This window comes from Chiloscyllium plagiosum, unplaced genomic scaffold (genome assembly GCF_037043375.1).
Source record: "Chiloscyllium plagiosum isolate Xiang-an unplaced genomic scaffold, Cpla_swu_hap1 HiC_scaffold_5, whole genome shotgun sequence".
Lineage (NCBI taxonomy): Eukaryota > Metazoa > Chordata > Chondrichthyes > Orectolobiformes > Hemiscylliidae > Chiloscyllium > Chiloscyllium plagiosum.
The window spans coordinates 128,285,098-128,307,795 of record NW_028270143.1 but is presented as its reverse complement, the minus strand read 5'-3'; the positions used below and the strand labels follow the sequence as shown (position 1 = coordinate 128,307,795).

At 41.9% G+C, this 22,698-nt stretch overlaps 1 protein-coding gene across 1 annotated transcript in view; it reads right to left on the bottom strand.

The window, feature by feature from the left end:
* Nucleotides 1-22,698, bottom strand: part of LOC122550340 (uncharacterized) — a 121,326-nt gene that overhangs the window by 7,811 nt on the left and 90,817 nt on the right. The window contains exons 10-12 of the mRNA XM_043691068.2: nt 11,603-11,665; nt 7,402-7,464; nt 2,589-2,690 (exon numbers count right to left, since the gene is read on the bottom strand). Coding sequence (XP_043547003.2) covers nt 2,589-2,690; nt 7,402-7,464; nt 11,603-11,665 — 228 coding nt within the window. The remainder of the gene's footprint in view (nt 1-2,588; nt 2,691-7,401; nt 7,465-11,602; nt 11,666-22,698) is intronic.

The window sequence follows — 22,698 nt, the reverse complement described above, 5'->3', positions numbered from 1 at the left end:
AATACAATTAACAATAAACAGAAAGCAGCAGTTCACAAAGAAACCCACTATCTACAGGGGAAAGGGCAGCAAAGCGAAATCCCAAACCAGATTACAGGGAAATGTGGACAAACTCAAATCCCACTTCCATTCATCTCAAAGATAACAGTAGCAAACACAGGCAAGACAGTGCAATGAAGTCAGAAACATTGCATAGAACACAGTCCCAATATAGCTATTAAAATAAACCACCTGACACCTGTCCGCACCACATACTGATCAGACTGTCCTTGGCTAGCCTTCCTGCAGAACAGTTGTCGGCCTTCCGGTCTCTGGCTGCCCTGCGTACTGACCGACCCTCCCCAGGCCTGCTTTTCTCCAGGCTGGTCATCAACCACCCAGCTCCCAGTCGCCCTGTATACTGACTGGACTATCCCGGGCCACTTCCGGTCTCCGGCCTCACTTCTGTTTTCATTTGGTAGCCAGGGTTCCTTGATTGAACTAGATTAACAGCTCCAATCAGGAAACACACATTCTGTGAGGTCCACCTGGCTAACCTCATTACAATCACATCAGGTTTCCTTTTGAGATTTAGGATGTTCTGCACTCTGGCTTTCTTGGGTGCAAGTGCTCCTTTACTAAATGGTTGCAGACATGTTTTTTCCTCTTCCTCTTCTTCTAAGGAACAGTCACACATCTCTGTTCATTCAATGATATTAAAATGCATTACAATTTCTTCTTTTCAACTCTTGATCTCTCTCAATCTTTATGATTTTGGTTGCTGTTCTTTTCCAGCATCATTCCTTCTCCCTGTTAACCTCCTTGTCTCTCAGACTGTAGCTCGAGTCCTGTCATGCTCTGCGCCTTTTATTACAATTTCTAGCCTAGTTTGTCTGTTGCTGTTTTTACACTGATTATCTTTATCGTGGTCATTCTCATTAATGTTTGGTTGTAATTTCTGAGATTGGTTTGGATGTTATATTTTTAATCTCAAATCCATCTGATGGTGATAATCTATTTTGCAATGATGATGATCCGTAGTGCAAGATTTAAGCCTTCGTTCTTTATCAACAAAGTCTCAATAGTACAAATTCCTCTTTCTCACCTCCTCAATTTGCTTGAGGATAGTAAAGTGAACTAGTGGTGTGAACAAAGTCATTTCCCCATATTTAGTTGTATTATAAATGAAACCCGAAGACCATAAAACAAAGGAGGAGATGTAGGCTCTTCAGCCCACTGAGTCTACTCTGCCATTCAATGAGATCATGACTGATCTGCTAATCCTCTGCCATTCCTGATGAAGGGCTTTTGCCTGAAACATTGATTTTCCTGCTCCTTGGATGCTGCCTGATCTGCTGTGCTTTTCCAGCACCACTCTAATCTTGACTCTGATCTCCAGCATCTGCAGTCCTCACTTTCGCCTGCTAACCCTCCAATCTACTTTCCTACCTTTTCCCTGTCGCTCTTGATTCCTTTAGTGATTGAAAATCTGACTATCATAGCCTTAAATATAAGTAATGACCCAGCCTCAAAATCCCTTTGCAGTAAAAATTATCCCAGATTCACTACTCTCTTAAAGAAAAAAATCCTCTTCATAAAAGACTGCAAGACACAGGAACAGAATTGGGCCATTTGGCTTATCGACATTTTGATATTTAGGATGGTAGCAGTGCCAGACAACACAGTGGAGGGTACCACCAGTGCAGAAAGGACGTCATTTCCATAAAGAAGATGTGGCGGTTACTCCTGTGAAAACTGTTATGGGTGAATGCTTCTCCGTCAGTTAGATCGGTGAAGGTAAAATCAAGTGAATAGTTCTCCTCATGTTCATTCTCCAATCACCTAAGTTGTGCCCTGTTATGGGCAGCTCATGCAGTAGTGATGCTACTGAGCCACTCCTTTTGAAAGATACTGAGGTTTCCTAGATTAGTTCTGTGATCTTGCTATCCTCAGCACTTATTCCAAGTGGTGTTCAACTCATTCACTGACACAGGGAAGGGCTATGTGGCATTCAGCAGGATGTTTCTTTTCCTTGATCAGATTCAATGCCACGATGTGATCTAGAGTCAGTGGCCAGGATTTTGCCAAGCTGACATAATACAATAGCCCTTTAAAAATGGGACTAGGTCCTGATTCCAGGACAGTCAGCCCCATTCCCTGGCTTTCTGATTTTCACCAGGGCTGTTTAAAGCTGTGGAATGGTTTGTGTTGTGGGCCCATAGATAACCTTCTGGGTGTCGCTGGCTGTAGTACAAAGACAGGCATGGCATACAGTTTCTGTGGGGGTGATGGAAGCACACAGGATGGCATGGTTGTTCTTGGGTGTGAGGGATGAGGACCTTACCATCCTCACCAAAGACGGCACGAAGTGCCACAGCATAAGGGGAGGTGATGCCTAGTGTTATAATCGGTGGTTTGTTAATCTAGAGAGCCAGGAATTAATTAATTGAATTTAACATCCTTTTGTTAGTTATGATGCAAAGTAAATTTAATGGGAATTCTACAGAGCATTTGTCCTAGACTACTGGTCCAGTAACATTATCAATTCAGTAATACCTCACACACAGTCCTTCAGTTCAGAGTCATGTTTCTCTTCAGTTTGTACTTACGCATTCCAAACTGTGGCTGCATAAAATCAGGTTGCCCCATGGCACCTCTCCCTCTTGGTCTTATCATGCTCTCATTGAGCATTGATTGGCCCATATTCATAGCTGGCATTTACAAAGAAATACATTAATTAGTATTCATTTGTAGATTGAAAGAAAATTACAAATGCACAGATACAGTGATACTGAGTAATTGTTACGCAAACATATAAACAAGTAACAACTTCTTTGCAACAGTAGAACATTATTTTATCAACAGAGCTTTTAGTCACCGGACGTTTCTCCCCAGTGAAAGACGTTCTTTACCAGGTCATATTTACTTCATTTACCTCTCTCACGGATTGACCAGAAAGTGAGAGGCAAACACAACAGAGTTGATGTGGGAAGAAAGAGAGGGAATGGATTGCCAGTTTCAGAGCCATATTTTCAATCTCTGCTCAGTTCATTCTCTAACTAAATGTCATAAGACACATACTGAAGCCATTGGAATCATGCTAGCTTTCTGCTGAATAATACAGGCAGGCTCATAACCTGCTCACTCCCTCTTGCTACATTACTATCTTGTCTGCTGCATTTCTCAAAAAATTTCTATTCTCAAACAGATGTCTTTTATGAATGCAAGAGCAGGGAGGTTATGTTTCAGTTATACAGGATATTGGTGAGAATGTATTTGGAGTAGTGGTTACCATACTTACTAAAGGACGTTAGTGCATTGGAAACAGTTCAGAGAAGATTTATTAGAAATATACCGGATTGCCTCCTGAGGAAAGGCTGAGCAGGCGGAGCTTGTATCCTTTGGAATTTAGAACAGTCAGAGGTGACTTAATTAGAACAGAGAGATCCTGAGGGAACTTGACCTGGTGGATGATGAAAATATGTTTCCTCTTGTGGGAGAATCTAGAACTAGGGGACATAGTTTAAAAATAAGGGTGTGGGGGTGCTGCGCCATTTAAAACAGAGAAGAGGAAACATTGTCTTTACTCAGAGGATTGTGACTCGTTGGCATTCTCTTCCTCAAAAGGCAGTGAAAGCAAAATCTTTAAATATTTTTCAGACAGGGTTCGATAGATTTTTGATGACTGAGGTGTGAGAGATTATCAGGATATGCAGGAATACAGAGTTGAGGTTAAAATCAGATCAGCCATGGCTTACTGAATGCTCAATAGGGCCACAGTGGCCGGCTTTTATTCCTTGTTTGTACTTTTGTAACTTCATTTCTGTCAAGCCCCATCTAATTTCCTTTGGAAATTATTGATGCTTTCTGTAACCAACACCTTCACAGGCAGCACATTGCAGGTCATTACCACTTGGTTGGTGAAAGAAAGTTCTTCCTCTTACATCTCCTGTATCTATAGCCCAAAATCTTGAAGCTATGACCTCTGCTCATCTGGGAATCAGCAAATGGGAACAGCTTTTCTTTGCTGCCTTAACCTTCAAATTCCCTTTGCTCCAGGGAAGAAAGCTCCAGTTTCTCCACTCTCACCTTGTAGTGAGATTCCTCATCACTAAAACCATTCTAGAAAATGCCCACTGCACCATTTCAAGGATCCTCATATTTCTCCAAAGGTATGGTGACCAGAAGTGAAAAAAGTACGCCAGTAGTTGCCTAAACACGGATATCGAAAGATTCTGGATGACCTCACTGTTTTTCAAGACAAAAGTCCCAGATGCACACCAGAGATGAACGTTTTGAGAGTGAAAACTTTTTGTAGTTAAAAAGAAAGGAAAAGGCAATAATCAAGGAAAGGATGCAACTAATGCTAAACAGTATGAAAGGAAGGGACAGAACATACAAACAGAAGAGTGCACTAGCAAATAAGATCAGAATGGGGAAAAACAGTAAAAAAGAGAGTGAGAGGCTCTTTACTTGAATGCAGCCAGCATTCATTATAAGACAAATTAATTCAGCACAAGTCGAAATAAATGAGTGTGATATGAAAGCCATTACATTGGTTGCAACCTGACTGTAGCTGAAACTTGAATATTCAAGGGTATCTCACATTTTGAAAGGATAGGAAGAAAGAATCAAGTGGCTGGAGCATCTCTGTTAATAAAATATGAGGTAAGGACAGTGGGGAGAAATTATCTTACTTCAGAGGATCAAAATGTACAGGCAGTTTGGAGCTAGCAAATAGCAAAGAAAAAGAAGTTATTGCTGAGTACTTCATACACCCCAGACATAGATACAGTATAAGACAAAACATAAATCAAGAAATAATGAGGTTTGTAAGAAAATACTACAATATTCATGGGAGATTTTGATCTTCATATTGATTAGATGAATTTTTTTTTCATTCATTGAATGTGGGTGTCTAGACCACCATTTATTGACCATTCTTAATTGACTGGAAGGCAATTAAGAGTCAACCACAATCCTGTGGTCTGGAATTGCATTGCAATAGCTTCCTTCCTCCAAATCATTATTATATACTGTAAACAGCAGTGGTCCCAGCAGTGATCCCTGTCCCCTAGTTAAAGTTTTCCAACCTGAAAAATATTCTGTTATCCCACTCGCTGTTTCCTACCCATTAGACAAGTCTCTTTGCATGCCAAAATACTTCTTCCAACATCATGGGCTCCTGTCTTATGACCGTAAGCTTTTGTGAAAGCTTACCTTGTCGAAAGCCTTCTAGAATTCCAAATACAACACATCTGTCTCCCCTCTGTCCACTCTGGTTGAGACTTCCTCTCAAAACTCCAATAGATTAGTCAGACATAATTTTCCTTTCAATGAAGCCGTGCTGACAGTGCTTAAATTAGATTATGATTTTCCAAATTTGCTGCAGTTGCTTCCTTAATAATTGGTTCCAACATTAGATGTTAGGCTAAACAGCCTATAGCTAGGTTCTTTTTGCCTCCGTCACTATTTGAATAGGGGTATCACATTGGTAGTTTTCTAATTATAGAATCATAGTAGAATTCCTACAGCGTGGCAGAAGGCCATTCGGTCCATTGAGTCCATACCAACTCTCCAATGAGCATCCCACACAGACCCCCCACCCTATCACTGTAACCCTGCATTTCCCAATGGCTAATCCACCGAGACTGCATATCCCTGGAGACTATGGGCAATTTAGTATGGCCAATGCACCTAACCTGCACATTCTTGTACTCTGGTACTTCTCCAGATCTAAGGATTTTTGAAAAATTACAGCCATGCATCCACTATCTCTGTAGCTGCCCTTTTTAGGATCCCAGGATGCATGCCATCAGGGCCAGGGGACTTATCCACCTTTAGCTGCGTTGGTTTGTCTCATACTACTTTCTTCAGTAATGGTGATGTTGATACTTAATTCCTTCTCTGTTTTCTTTAGTATTAATGAGAGGTTCAAAGTATCTTCTACCGTAAAAACTAATAAAGAATATCTGCTTAACTCTTCTGCCATTTCTTTGTTCCCAGTAACCATCTCTCCAGATTCATTTTCAAAGAGGCCTATGCTTACTTTGACCTCTCCCTTCTTCTTTACATGCTTTTTAAAGAAGCATAATAGAAAGTGAAATTTACATTCAATGAATTAACAAGCTCAATCAATTGATTAAAAAAAATGGAATTGAACGCTAGTTTTGTATCTTTCATTGATTATTAAAAAAAACCTATCTCGTTCATTTATGTCCTTCAGGTAAGGAAATCTGCCTTCTTTACCTAGTCTGGGCTACACGTGACTCCAGATCCTTGGCAATGTGGTTGACTCTTAACTGACTTCTGAAATCACTGAGTAAGGCATTCAGTTCCAGAGCAATTGAGAAAGGATCATAAAAGCCTTACCAACAATACCCACTTTTGATTTAAGGAGATACTCCATAACTCACAATAATTTTATAATTTGTTTAGAAACCTTTTCTTAACCGGGGAAAGTAGTGATTGAGAGATAATTAGAGGGACATGGGAGATGGGCAATGGATATAATCAAACTTGGTGCAGAAAGTAAAATGAACAGAAGGTACCAATGATGAGATGAACTGAGGGAATAAATGAGACATAAAAGGAAAGCACAGAAATTCCAATTCTAATTATTAAAAATCTCAAACAAATTTTTAATAGAACTCATGCAGGAATAGCATTGAACAATTATCATGTCTGACTCTTCTTCAGAACAGTTCCAAAGAAGGGTCACTGGACCCAAAATATTAACTCTGATTTCTCTCCACAAATGTTGCCAGACCTGCAGAGATCTTCCAGCAATTTCTATTTTTGTGTCAGATTTCCAGCATCTGCAGTTCTTTTGTTCTTTTATGAATAATTAACATGTTCCCTTTCTGTTTCATTTGCTAGCAAATGAAATCCATCATGGTCATTCCTTTTTCTATTCGTTTGTTTACTTTTTTAAACAATGTGTTTTGTAAACGTCAGTTCACAGTTCAGGTCTATCAGTGTGTTAGGCATTAATCACTCAGTAGTGAGAGTGTAAGTGAAACTGTATCCATTCAATGAGAAATTCACAGGATCAAATACAATGTTGATTTTACTCTTGTCCAATGTTACCCCCATTGACCAGAGTTATATCTGGCAGGATGGGAAGTTGACATTCCACTGAATTTCATGGGTTTTCTGCTCAGGAGCCTACATAGAAATTAATGTCCAAGAAATACACTGGGAGAGAGTTTAACAGACTCAGTGCAAATTAACAGTTAAACTGCACAACACCGATTACTTCGCAGTTAATACGATATTTTGCTTCGCAGGGAACGTATTTTTGTACAGAAAAGTATCTGGTAGGCTTCAGTGGAACCTTTGGCCTTGTTTGTTTAAAATTGCTACAGTTTGACAAAAGGTCTCAAGAATCCTTCATTCCAAGTTTCCTTTCTTGGTACTTACAAGGTGGGCGTAGCCTTGATGGAGGAGCCTGCCCACCACTCATTGGGCATGTCTGTGATAATGCTGTAAAACAAAAAATGGAAGCTGTTAGTTGACACTTGTACATCAAAAAAAATCCAAGATTTAAAAGCCGTTACCTTTCCAAACAAAGTCAGAATTTAATAATGCCGAATGCATTATTATTCCCAGATTTAATTATGAAATGTTGATTTTAATATCTGCAGCTGGCTTTAATCATGATGTGGAGATGATGGTGTTAGGCTGAGGTGGACAAAGTCAGAATTCACATGAAACCAGGTTATAGTCCAATAGGTTTATTTAAAATCACAAGCATTCGGAGCACCGCGCCTTCATCAGGTGGAGGAACAGTGCCTCGAAGATTGAGATTTTAAATAGACCTGTTGGAATATAACCTGGTGTTGTGTGACTTGGCTGGTGAAAGAAGGTTCTTCCTTGTACGTCTCCTGTATCTATTTCCCAAAACCTTGAAGCTATGACCTCTGCTCCTCTGGGAATCAGCAAATGGGAACAGCTTTTCTTTGCTGCCTTAACCTTCAAATCCCCTTTGCTCCACAGGGAAAAGCCCCAGTTTCTCCACTCTCACCTTGTAGTCAGATCCCTTATCACTAAAACCATTCTAGGAAATGTCCACTGCACCATTTCAAGGATCCTCATATCCTTCTGAAAGTGTGGTGACCAGAAGTAAACAAAGTACTCCAGTAGTTACCTAACCAGGGATCTGGAAAGGGTCTGTGGGACTTCCGTTTTTCAAACTCAACACCGCCACTTATGAAGCCCAAAGTCCCGGATGCACAGGAGAGACGAATGTTTTGAGAGTTAAAAATTTTTGAAAGTTAAAAAGAAAAGACAAGGCAATCATCAATGAAAGGATGCAACTAATGATAAACAGTATGAAAGAAACAAACAGAATATACAAACAGAAGAGTGTGCTAGCAAAAAAGACAGAGTGAGAGGGTCTTTACCTGAATGCAGCCAGCATTCATAATGAGACAAATTAATCCAGCACAAGTCGAAATAAATGAGTGTGATATGAAAGCCATTACATTGGTTGAAAGCTGACTGTAGCTGGAACTTGAATATTCAAGGGCATCTCACATTTTTCAAAGATAGGAAGAAAGGATCAAGTGGGTGGAGCATCTCTGTTAATAAAGTATGAGGTAAGGACAGTAGGGAGAAATTATCTTACTTCAGAGGATCAAAATGTACAGACATTTTGGAGCTAACAAATAGCAGAGAAAAAGAAGTTATTGCTGAGTACTTCATAGGCCCCAGACATAGATACAGTATAAGACAAAACATAAATCAGGAAATAATGCAGTTTATAAGAAAATACTACAATACACATGGGCAATTTTGATCTCCATATTGATTAGATGAATCATTTTTTTCATTCATTGGATGTAGGTATCTAGGCCACCATTTATTGACCATTCCTAATTGACTGGAAGGCAATTAAGAATCAACCACAATGCTGTGGGTCTGGAATTGAATTGCAATAGCTTCCTTCCTCCGACCAATGCATCCACTATCTCTGTAGTTGCCACTTTTAGGATCCCAGGATGCATGCCATCAGGGCCAGAGGACTTATCCACCTTTAGCCCCATTGGTTTATCTCATATTACCTTCTTCAGTAATGGTGATGTTGATACTTAATTCCTTCTGTTTTCTTTAGTATTAATGAGAGGTTCAAAGTATATTCTACCATAAAAACTAATGCAAAATATCTGCTTAACTCTGCTGCCATTTCTTTGTTCCCTGTGGCCATCTCTCCAGATTCATTTTCAAAGAGACCTATGTTTACTTTGACTTCTCCCTTCTTTTTCATGTATATAAAGAAGCATGATAGAAAGTGGAATTTATATTCAATGATTTAACAAACTGGTTGGCGGCACAGTGGCACAGTGGTTAGCACTGCTGCCTCACAGCGCCAGAGACCTGGATTCAATCCCTGCCTCAGGCGACTGACTGTGTGGAGTTTGCACATTCTCCCCGTGTCTGCGTGGGTTTCCTCTGGGTGCTCCGGTTTCCTCCCAATGTCCAAAGATGGGCGGGTCAGGTGAATTGGCCATGCTAAATTGCCCGTAGTGTTAGGTAAGGGGTAAATGTAGGGGTATGGCTGGGTTGCGCTTCAGCGGGTCGGTGTGGACTTGTTGGGCCGAAGGGCCTGTTTCCACACTGTAATCTAATCTAATCTAATTTGTTAATGTGCACTTGTATTGACAAGGATGTGTTAGCCATGCGATCTTTATAGGGGTGGTACGGTGGCACAGTGGTTAGCACTGCTGCCTCACTGTGCCAGAGACCCGGGTTCAATTCCTGCCTCAGGTGACTGACTTTGCGGAGTTTGCACATTCTCCCCGTGTCTGTGTGGATTTCCTCTGCTTTCCTCCCACAGTCCAAAGATGTGCAGGTTAGGTGAATTGGCCATGCTAAATTGCCTGTAGTGTTAGGCATTGTGGGTTGGTGTGGACTTGTTGGGCTGAAGGGCCTGTTTCCATACTGTAAGTAATCTAATCATTGTGGGCGGCACGGTGGCACAGCAGTTAGCACTGCTGCCTCACTGCGCCAGAGACCCGGGTTCAATTCCCGCCTCAGGCGACTGACTGTGTGGAGTTTGCACATTCTCCCCGTGTCTGCGTGGGTTTCCTCCGGGTGCTCCGGTTTCCTCCCACACTCCAAAAATGTGCAGATTAGTTGAATTGGCCACGCTAAATTGCCTGTAGTGTTAGGTGCAGGGGTAAATGTAGGGGAATGGGTCTGGGTGGGTGCGCTTCAGCGGGTCGGTGTGGACTTGTTGGGCCAAAGGGCCTGTTTCCACACTGTAAAGTAATCTAATCTAATCTAAATTAATTGATTTAAAAAATCTGGAATTGAAAGCTAGTTTTGGTATCTACCATTGATTAAAGTAATAATTAGAGGGGCCTGGGAGGCAGGTCAATGAATATAATCAAACTAGGTGCAGAAACTGAAATGAAGAGAAGGAACCAAAGGGTAGATGAATTGAAGGAATAAATGAGACATAAAAGGACAAGGGTAGCACGGTGGCTCAGTGGTTAGCACTGCTGCCTCACAGCACCAGGGTCCCAGGTTCGATTCCAGCCTTGGGTGACTGTCTGTGTGGAGTTTGCACTTTCTCCCTGTGTCTGTGTGAGTTTCCTCCCACAATCCAAAGATGTGCAGCTCAGGCGAATTGCCCATGCTAAATTGTCCATAGTGTTAAGTACATTAGTCAGAGGGAAATAGGTCTGGGTGGGTTGCTCTTCGGAGGATCGGTGTGGACTGGTTGGGCTGAAGGGCCTGTTTCCACACTGTAAGGAATCTAATCTAAAAAAAAATTCTAATTCCATTTACTAAATAGACTCAAAGAAATTTTTAAAATACATTTAGAAATAGGATTGAATAATAATCATGTCTGACTCTTCTTCAGGACAGTTCCAAAGAAGGGTCACTGGACCCAAAATATTAACTCTGATTTCTCTCCATGGATGTTGCCAGGCCTGCAGAGATCTTCCAGCAATTTCTATTTTTGTGTCAGATTTCCAGCATTTGCAGTTCTTTCAATTTTTTAATTGAATAATTAACATGTTCTCTTTCTGGGCTGATAAGTAAAAATTGCCAGAAATGAAATCCATCATGGTCATTCCTTTTTCTATTCATTTGATTACTTTTTTAAACAATGTGTTTCGCAAGCGTCACTTCACAGCTCAGGTCTATCAGTGTGTTAGGCATTAATCACTCAGTAGTGAGAGTGTAAGTGAAACTGTATCCATTCAATGAGAAATTCACAGGATCAAATACAATGTTGATTTTACTCTTGTCCAATGTTACCCCCATTGACCAGAGAGTCTGGCAGGATGGGAAATTGACATCTGGCAGGATGGGAAATTGACATTCTACTGAATTTCATGGGTTTTCTGCTCAGGAGCCTATGTAGAAATTACTGACTAAGAAATACACTGGGAGAGTGTTAAACAGGCTCTGTGCAAATTAACAGTAAAACTGCACATCCCCGATTACTTCACAGTTAACATAATATTTTGTTTCACAGTGAACACATTTTTGTACAGAAAAGTATCTGGTAGGCTTCAGTGGAATCTTTGGCCTTGTTTCTTTAAAATTGCTACAGTTGACAAAAGGTCTCAAGCATCATTCATTCCAGGTTTCCTTTCTTGGTACTTACAAGGTGGGTGAAACTTTGATGGAGGAGCCTGCCCACCACTCATTGGGCATATCTGTGATGTTGCTGTAAAGCAGAAAATGGAAGTCGTCAGTTGACACTTGTACATAAAAAAAAATCCTAGATTTAAAATCCATTACTTTTCCAAACAAAGTCGGAATTTAATAATGCTGAATGCATTATTATTCCCAGATTTAATTATGAAATGTTGATTTTAATATCTGCAGCTGGCTTTAATCATGATGTGGAGATGACGGTGTTAGGCTGGGGTGGACAAAGTCAGAAATCACATGAAACCAGGTTATAGTCCAACTGGTTTATTACAAGGAGTACTGTCCCTAGTTCTCCAATCTATCTTCACACGTAAAATTCCTCATCCCCGACAAGCCTTCGCTCATACTCTAATTTTTTTCTCTTTACTTTTTTGGCCACTCTTTTCTTTTTTTATATCTTCCAATCTTCTGACCTAGTTTTTAGTTAGGTACAGTCATTAACATTTCCAGTTAAACATGGATGGTGGGTTCATCACTTGGAATTTTCTTACTTATTAGAATATATCTATTCTGTATATTCCAAAATATCCCTGTAAATACCTGCCGATCCATCCCTGGTGACTTATTCTTTTAACCAAATTTGCCAATTCATTTTCGCCAATTCTGCTTTCATGTCTCCATAATTGTTTTTATTTAAATTTTAAAAACACAATGGGCCAACTTCTCTCTCCCTCATACTAAATGTAACCAGCAGGAAACCAGTTATGATCACTGCTATGAGGGTCACCTTCACTCATGAGATTACTTGTTAGTTCTCTCTACTGCACAAAACCCAAAGCAGTAGATCAACTTGCAGAACAATTTATGGGAAGGCAAATATTAAATCAAGTTTAATAGGAATAACAGGCAGGGGCTGGTTAATGAATGCCACATGACTGGCGGTCTGAAGTATATTTATTTTAATTCAAAGACTTTAACGTGTAATGTAAATGAATGTAGAGCTTACGTTAGTACATGGGACCACAATGTTGTAGCCATTACAGAAACTTGGTTGCCAGAAGGGCAGGACTGGCATCTCAACATTCCAGGGTTTAGATGTTTCAGGTGTGATAGAGAGGGATGTAAAAGGCTGGCGGAATTGCATTACTGGTTAAGGAGAATGTCACAGCTGCACTAAGAGAGGACATCTTGGAGGGTTCATCAGGCAGGCCATATGAGTTCAGCACAGGAATAAGAAAGATGAAGTCACTGTGATGGGATTATACTATTGGCCTCCTAATAGCTAAAGGGAGATAATGGAACAGATATGTAGACAACTTATGGGAAGTATTGCCAGGGACTTAGATGGGGGCAGAATTTGTTAGGTGCATCCAGGAAACAATATGTAAATAGTCCTATTAGTGAAGGGACCATACTGCCCTTTGTATTGGGGAATGATCATGGCCAGATGATGAAGTCTCAATGGGAAAGCATTTTAAGAACAGTGACTGTAATTCCATAAGCTTTAAGATAGTGATAGATATGGGTAAGACTAATCCTTGGGTGGACATGCTAAATGACAGGCGAAGGTTAATTACAACAGCGTTAGGCAGGAACTTGAGAAATTAGACGGGTCAGCTGTTTGAGGGTAAATCCACATCTGACATGTGGGAGTCTTTTAAAGAATAGATGATCAGAGTTTGGGACCAGAATGAGAATGAAAGATAAGGATGCAAGAATCAGAAAACCTGGATGACAAGAGATATTGACAGGTTAATCAAAAAGGAAAATGAAGCACACGTAAGGTTTAGGAAAGTGAAATCAGACAAGGCAGTTGAGGAATATAAAGGAAGCAGGAGAGAAATTAAACAAGGAATTAGGAGAACTCAAAAGGGGCAGGAAATGTCCTTAGCGAGTAGGATTAAGAAGAATCCCAATGCATTTTATATATATATTAGGAGCAACTGGATAACTGGGGAATGAATAGATCCACTCAAGGACAAGGGAGGGAATTTATGCATGGAAGCAGAGGAAGTGGGTAAGGTCCTTAATGTGTACTTTGCATTGGTATTCACTAAGGAAAAGGACTTGGTGATGGTAAGATTAGGAACGGGTATGTTTTTAGGGCATGTAAATGTTAAAGAGGAGATGGTGTTGGGTATCTAGGAAACATTAGGTAGATAAGTTCCCAGGACCTGAATCTATCCCAGGATGCTAAAGGAGGTAAGGGAGGAGATTGCTGGGGCCTTAACAGATATCTTCGCACCCTCTTTGGCCTCAGGCAAGGCTCCTGAGGACTGGAGAATGGCCAATATTATTCCTTTGGTTAAGGGGGACAACAGAGATAATCCAAGTAATAATCAAAGTTAGCCTGACATCAGTGGCGGAAAAGCTGTTGGAGAAGATACTGAGAGACAGGATGTATTCACATTTGGAAACAAATAGACTTGTTAGTGATAGGCAGCAAGGGTTTCTGTGGGAAAAGTCATGTCTTATCAACTTCAGAAATCACATGACACCAGGTTGGAGTCCATCAGGTTTATTTGAAATTACAGGCTTTCAGACCATAGCCCCTGTTGGACTATATCCTGGTGTCATGTGAATTCTGACTTTGTTCAAACAGTCCAATTCTGTCAGTCCAACACTGGCACTTCCACATCATCTTATCAAGTTGATTAGGGTTTTTGAGGAAGTGACAAGAATGGTTGATGAGGGAAGGGACTGGATGTTGTCTACGTAGAATTTAGTAAGGTAATTGATAAGGTACCTCATGGCAGGCTGATACAAAAGGTATCAATCAAAATAGAAAACCTCATGGGATCTGGGGTGAGATAGCTAGATGGATACAAAACGGGCTTGGTCATAGAATGTAGAGCGTAGTGATGGAAGGGTGCTTTTCAGAATGGAGATCATATTTGTTGGATAAGGCTGAAGATAACAGAAAAACATAAAGGATTTACAATGGGCTTTTATATGCTAGAATTACACTGAGTCATTCAGGTCCGTTAAAAGCTAAGATTACAGGCATTCAGTGACTCTTCCAAATAAGGATGAAACATTCGGGATTGGTCATGTGCATGAATTATTCCAATTAGGGCACACGTGTCACAGAGACCTGTGTATAAACAGCCTGAGAAAACCCTTGATTTTTCAGCAGAACTTCAAAGATTAACACTGCAGGAGGTACCCTATGTCAGGAGGCAGAGGGAAAATGTTGAGAAGAATTCCAGCATGGCCAGCTGTCAACTCTCCTGCGTAATAACATTTGGAGGTAGTTACAGAACCTAGAGTAGTGAAAAACAGTGATTGCGATATCTCTAGTTGGTAATAGCATGTGTTATTTGTTTAAATAATGAATAAATTAATTGAGTTTTATAGAGGTCCACTGTATACAGGTCTCCACTGTATCTTTGTCCATGTTGTCTTCAGAGATGGGCAACAGATCAGTAAGTTTGCTGATGACACCAAACTTGGTAGAGTTGAAGATGGTGAGGAGGAGTGAGCAAGAATACAGTGGGATATAGATTGATTGCAGATCTGGGCAGAGAAATGGCAGATAGAGTTCGATCCTGACAAATGCAAGGTGATGCATTTTGGACGACCAAATTCAGGCAAACATTATACAGTAAATGGCAAGACCCTTAGAAGCATTTACATACAGAGGGGTCTGGGTACACAGGTATGTGTGAAAGTGGAAATACAGGTGGATAAAGTGGTCAAGAAAACATACAAAATGCTTGCCTTCATTGGCTGGGGTATCAAATATAAAAGTTGGCTGAGGGGTGACCTGATAGAGGTCTACAAAATTATGAGAGGCAATGATACGGTGTATAGCAGAGGCTATTTTCTCGGGTGGAAAAGTCAACTACAAGACGGCACAGGTTCAAGGTGAGAGGTGAAAAGCTTAAGGGAGATGTGCGGGGAAACTTTCACACTGAGGGTGGTGGGTGCCTAAAATGCAGTGCCAGTAGAGATGGGCACGTGAAGGGAGATGAACAAAAGGATAGAAACCGCATAGAGCAATAAGTAACAGTCTAACTTGTTGCTGCCATAGTCTTACCAGACCATAGGGCTGCTCTCTGTTGGTACCATACCATTCTGTAAACCAATGATCCAGCCAACATAGCTAAGGATTAGGAATCAACGCAGACTTGGTAGACCGAAGGGTCAATCCTGAGCTGTATTGTATTATTGTATTTTATTGAGTACAGGAGTTGGAAGATTATGTACAGGACATTGGTGAGGCCACTTTTGGAATACTGCATACAATTCTAATGGAAGGATGTTGCGAAACTTGAGAGGTGCAGAAAAGATTTACAATGATGCAGCTGGGACTAGAGGGCTTAAGCTATGCAGAAAGGCTGACTAGGCTGGGACTCTTTTCCCTGGAGCACCAGAGGCTGAGGGGTGACCTTATAGAGGTTTATAAAATCATGAGGAGCACGGATAGGGTGAATAGTCAAGGTCTTTTCTCCCAAATTAGGGAAGTTCAAATTAAAGGATAAAGCTGAAGGTGAGAGGGGAAAGATTTAAACAGGATCTATGGGGTAACTTTTTCACATAGAGGGTGGTTCATTAATGGAATGAGCTGTCAGAGAAAATAGTGGAGACAGGTACGATTGCAACAATTGAAACTCATCTGGATGGACACACGAATAGGAAGCATTTCAAGGGATATGGGCCAAATATTGGCAAACGGGACTAGGTCAGATTGGGAGTTCTGGTCTGTGTAGATGAGTTGGATTGAGGGTTTGTTTCCATGCTGTATGATTCAATGATTGGAGTATAAGGGAACTTTCCTGAAGCTATACAAAACACTGCATAGACCTCAGATGGAGTACTGACAACACATCTGGTCATCACACCTTAGGAAGGTTATACTGGCCTTGAAGGGAGTATAACCTCCCTTGGGGTGGCACAGTAGCACAGTGGTTAGCATTGCTGCCTCACAGCGCCAGAGACCCGGGTTCAATTCCCACCTCGGGCAACTGACTGTGTGGAGTTTGCACATTCTCCCCATGTCTGCGTAGGTTTCCTCTGGGTGCTCCGGTTTCCTGCCACAGTCCAAAAATCTGCAGGTTAAATTGCTAAATTACCCGTAGTGTTAGGTGAAGGGGTAAATGTAGGGGAATGGGTCTGGGTGGGTTGCGCTTCGGCGGGTCGGTGTGGACTTGTTGGGCCGAAGGGCCTGTTTCCACACTGTAAGTAATCTAATCTACATTACAAGAGTGATACCTGGATTTCAGGGGTTAAATTATGAGGAGGGATTATGCACATTAGGCATAAGGAGTGATCTGATCAAAGTCTTCAAGATGTAATCGGAAGGATGTTATGAAGCTATGTTATGGTTGGACCGAAAGGTCTGTTTCCATGCTGTATGACTCAATGACTCTTTCTATTTCCACTGATTAGGGATGAAGTTAAGTGGTTGATGTGATGTACATGGATTTCAGTAAAGCGTTTGACAAGGTTCCCTACGGTATGGTATTGCGCAAAATACGGATGGGATTGAAGGTGATTTAGCGGTTTGGATCAGAAATTGACTAGCTGAAAGAAGACAGAGGGTGATGGTTGATGGGAAATATTCATCCTGGAGTTCAGTTACTAGTGGGGTACCGCAAGGAACTGGTTTGGGTCCACTGTTGTTTGTCATTTATATAAATGACCAGGATGCGGGCATAGAAGGATGGGTTAGTAAATTTGTAGATGACACTAAGGTTGGTAGAGTTGTGGATAGTGATGAAGGATGTTGTAGGTTACAGAGAGACATAGATAAGCTGCAGAGCTGGGCTGCGAGATGGCAAATGGAGTTGAATGCAGAAAAGTGAGAGGTGATTCACTTTGGTAGGAGTAACAGGAATGTAGAGTACTGTGCAAATGGTAAGATTCTTGGTAGTGTAGATGAGCAAAGAAATCTCAGTATCCATGTACACAGATCCTTGAAAGTTGCCACCCAGGTTGATAGGATTGTTAAGAAGGCATACGGTGTGTTTGCGTTTATTAGTTGAGGGATTGAGTTTCAGAACCATGAGGTCATGCTGCAACTATACAAAACTCTGGTGCAGCCCCACTTGGAGTATTGCATACAGTTCTGGTCACTGCATTATAGGAAGGATGTGGAAGCTTTGGAAAGGCTTCAGAGGAGATTTGCCTGGTATGGAGGGAAGGTCTTATGAGGAAAGGCTGAGACACTTGAGGCTATTTTCATTAGAGAGAAGAAGGTTGAGAGATGACTTAATTGAGACATATAAGATAATCAGAGGGTTAGATTGGTTGGACAGTGAGAGCCCTTTTCCTCCGATGGTGATGGCTAGTATGAGGGGACATAGCTTTAAATTGAGGTGTGACAGATAGAGGACAGATGTCAAAGGTGGCTTCTTTACTCAGAGAGTAGTAGGGATGTGAAACGCTCTGCCTGCAACAGTGGTAGACTAACCAATGTTTAGGGCATTAAGTTAAAAATCACACAATAACAGGTTAAAGTCCAAAAGGTTTAATTGGAAGCACACTAACTTTTGGAGCGTCGCTCCTTCATCAGGTGATAGTGGAAATTGATTGTCTGTTTTTTTCAATGTATAATTTCAGATACATCACACTGTAAATTTTTGCTATAAATTCTGTGTGTTGGGATTGAGTCCTCCTCTATCACCTGATGAAGGAGCGATGCTCTGAAAGCTAGTGTGCTTCCAATTAAACCTGTTGGACTATAACCTGGTGTTGTGTGATTTTTAACTTTGTACACCCCAGTCCAACACCGGCATCTCCAAATTTAGGGCATTAAAATAGTCATTGGATAGGCATATGGACCAGAATTGAATAGTGTAGGTTTAGATGGGCTTCAGGTTGGTTCCACAGGTCGGCACAACATCGAAGGCCGAAGGGCTTGTACTGCGCTGTAATGTTCTATTGTTTGGAACTCTTTTCCACAAACAATAATTGGCAGTAGGTCAGTTGTTAATTTTAAATCTGAGACAGATTTTTTGTTCAGCAAAGCTATCAATGGATATGAGCCAAAGGCAGGTATATGGAGTTAGGCCACAGTTCAGTCATGATCTCATTGAATGGTTGAACAGACTAGAGGGGCCTACTTCTGTTCCTACAATCCTATGTTCCCATGTTCACCCTGAAATCTGATACCCGAGCTTACTCCACATGTAAAATTATATTCTGGTATAGAGGACTATGCTTTTACATTTGACAACTATCATTGTGCACAACTGAACCTTTTTTAAAAACTGCAGCACTTTCAACAAATAAATGATTTTCCATTACTTCCAAGGCATTGGTTGCATCATTCCTGACACGCAGTTACCAATGGCAATGAATACTGTGCAATCATCAGCTGATATATTCACTTCCGATCTTATGATGGATGAAGCAACTATCCTGAGAAATTCTTACAGTGAGGTTCTGGGCTAATATGGTTAAATCTAAAAGCCACAAAAATCCTTCATTCTTCCAGGGATGTCTCCATCTAGTGGGAAATTTTCCTTTGATGTCCATAGACTTCACGTTGCGTTTGGTCAAATGTTGCATTGATAATAAGATGCCATTCTCATCTCATCTTTGGAATTCAGCTCTTTTAGCCATGTTTGAACCAAGGCTGGAATGATGTCTGGAACTGAGTGGCCCCAATAACTTATAACCAAGGGCTGAGTTCACATTCCATTTCTTTTTTCAAAGGTTTATTGCTGTGAAGCCTAGCGAGTGTTCTTGCCAAAGCTGCCTCATTAATTACCTACCACACCCCTATCGCACTGCTCATGTCCAGTAACTGGACTATTTAATAACTCAGAGGATATGTACCAAAATGGCAGTATTCTTTGCAATAGTTCCATCTTCAAACTGTGCTCTGCACCCTGGTTGGCCACTGGCATTCCAAGACTGCTCTGCTCATTGAAGGACATGTGCACAAAATGATAGAGAAGAGGATGATGATACCATAGTTCTTTGACAGGGAGAAAGAGGTCCTGGTCAAGGGGGTGGTACACCGGAGGGGAGTCCTCTTCCTGGAGGACCAGCGGAAAAGGCTGGAGCATCGCCTGGTCTGAAGTCGCCATTCGGATTAGGGCCATCCTCAAGGATTACAGGAGTGGGCAATACTACAGAAAGGAGTTGAATGACCTTCTCTGCTCCACCAGGATAAATGACACACTCTTCCCACTGCCACTGAGGGCAGGTGATGGCCTAGTGGTATTATTGCTGCATTATTAATCCAGAGACCCAGCTGTGGGAAGCTAGAGAAGTGATTGCTGGGCGTCTTGCTGAGATATTTGTACCATCGATAGTCACAGTGAGGTGCTAGAAAACTGGAGGTTGGCAAACGTGGTGCCACTGTTTAAGAAGAGCTGTAAAGACAAGCCAGGGAACTATAGACCGGTGAGCCTGACATCGGTGGTGGGCAAGTTGTTGGAGGGAATCCTGAGGGACAGGATGGACATGTATTTGGAAAAGGCAAGGACTGATTCGGGATAGTCAACATGGCTTTGTGCATGGGGAATCATGTCTCACAAACTTGATTGATTTTTTTGATGAAGTAACAAAGAAGACTGATGAGGGCAGAGCAGTAGATGTGATCTATATGGACTTCAGTAAGGCGTTCGACAAGGTTCCCCATGGGAGACTGATTAGCAAGGTTAGATCTCATGGAGCACAGGGAGAACTAGCCATTTGGATACAGAACTGGCTCAAAGGTAGAAGACAGAGGGTGGTGGTGGAGGGTTGTTTTTCAGACTGGAGGCCTATGACCAGTGGAGTGCCACAAGGATCGGTGCTGGACCCCCTACTTTTTGTCATTTAACATAAATGATTTGTATGCGAACATAAGAGGTACAGTTAGTAAGTTTGCAGATGACACCAAAATTGGAGGTGTAGTGGACAGCGAAGAGGGTTACCTCAGATTACAACAGGATCTGCACCAGATGGGCCAATGGGCTGAGAAGTGGCAGATGGATAAAAACAATGACTGCAGATGCTGGAAACCAGATTCTGGATTAGTGGTGCTGGAAAAGCACAGCAGTTCAGGCAGCATCGAGGAGCTGTAAAATCGACGTTTCGGGCAAATGCCCTTCATCAGGAATAAAGGCAGTGAGCCTGAAGCGTGGAGAGATAAGCTAGAGGAGGGTGGGAGTGGGGAGTAAAGAGCATGGAGGTCCTGGACCTCCTTCACCGCCGCTTGTCCTACCTGCCTATCTTCTTTTCCACCTATCCACTTCCCCCTCTTTTCTGCCCCCCCACCCCCAACCTATCACCTTCATCCCCTCCCCCACTCACCTATTGTACTCTATGTTAGTCCTGCCAACCCTGGAATCAGGATGATAAACCCCCACTGTTCTCCCTCGAGAGCAACAGCATCCTTCCTCAGAAAAGGAGACCAAACCTGCATGCAATATTCTCGGTGTGGCCTCACCAAGGCCCTGTATAACTGCAACAACACATCCCTGCTCCTGTACTCGCAATGAAGGCCAACATCCCATTTGCCTCCTTTCCCACCTGCTGCACCTGCATGCTTACCTTCAGCGACTGGTGCACAAAGACACCCAGGTCCCACTGTACACTCCCCTCTCCCAATTTACAGCCATTCAGGTAGTAATCTGCCTTCTTGGTTTTGCTTCCAAAGTGAATAACCTTGCATTTATCCACATTATACTGCATCTGCCATTGATTTGCCCACTTACCCAACCTGTCCAGCACGGTGGCACAGTGGTTAGCACTACTGCCTCACAGCACCAGAGACCCAGGTTCAATTCCCGCCTCAGGCGACTGACTGTGTGGAGTTTGCACGTTCTCCCCGTGTCTGCGTGGGTTTCCTCCGGGTGCTCCGGTTTCCTCCCACAGTCCAAAGATGTGCAGGTCAGGTGAATTGGCCATGCTAAATTGCCCGTAGTGTTAGATAAGGGGTAAATGTAGGGGAATGGGTGGGTTGCACTTCGGCGGGTCGGTGTGGACTTTTTGGGCCGAAGGGCCTGTTTCCACACTTTAAGTAATCTAATCTAATCTGTCCAGATCGTGCTGAAGGATCTCTGCATCCTCACCACAGTTCACCGTCTGACCCAGCTCAGTATCATCTGCAACCTTTGAGATGTTACATTTTGTTCCCTCATCCAAATCATCAATCTATATTGTGAATAGCAGGAGTTCTAGTGCTGATCATTGGGGCACCCCACTAGTTACTACCTGCCAATTTGAAAAGGACCCATTAATTTGTACTTTGTTTCCTCTCTGCCAACCAGTTTTCTATCCATCTCAATACACTTCCCCCAATTCCATGCACTTTAATCTTGCACAATAATCTCTTATGTGGGACCTACCGATGTTAGGCTTACTGGTTTCTAATTCCCTGATTTCTCTCTACCTCCCTTTTTGAATATTGGAGTGCCATTAGCTACCCTCCAATTTGCACAGACTTTTCCAGAGTTTACAGAATCCTGGAAGATGGCCACCAATGCATTTTCTATTTCTACAGCCACTTCCTTAAGTATTCTGTGTAGATTATCATGCCCTGGGGATATATCTGCCTTTAATACCCTGAATGTTCCCAGCACCATTTCTCTACTAATACTAATCTCTCAGTTCTTCCCTCTCACTAAATCCTGCATTCTCCACCATTTGTTATCTGATTTGTGTCCTCTTTTGTGAAGACGGAACCAAAGTATGTCAGTTGTTCAGCCATTTCCTTGTCCCCGTTATACATTCCCCCATTTCTGTCTGTAGGGGACCTACATTTGTCTTCACTAATCTCTTCCTCTTCACATACCTGCAGAAACTTAGTGTCAGTCTTCATGTTCCCTGCAAGCTTACTTTTGTTCTGTATTTTCAGCTTTTTAATCAATCCCTTGGTCCGTCTTTGCTCAATTCTAAACTGCTCCCAATCCTCAGACCTATTATTTGTCTTGGCCAATGTGTATGCTTCCTCCTTGGATCGGATACTATCACTAATTTGCTGTGGAATCCGTGGATTGGCCCTCTTACCCATCTTGCTGTTGTGCCAGACAGGAATAAACAGTTGTTATAGCTCCCCTTGAATATTTGCCATTGTCTATCCATTGTCATCCCTTTAAGTAACTCTCCCCAATCTATCAAGGCCAACTCACGCCTCATACCTTCATAGTTTCCTTTATTAGGATT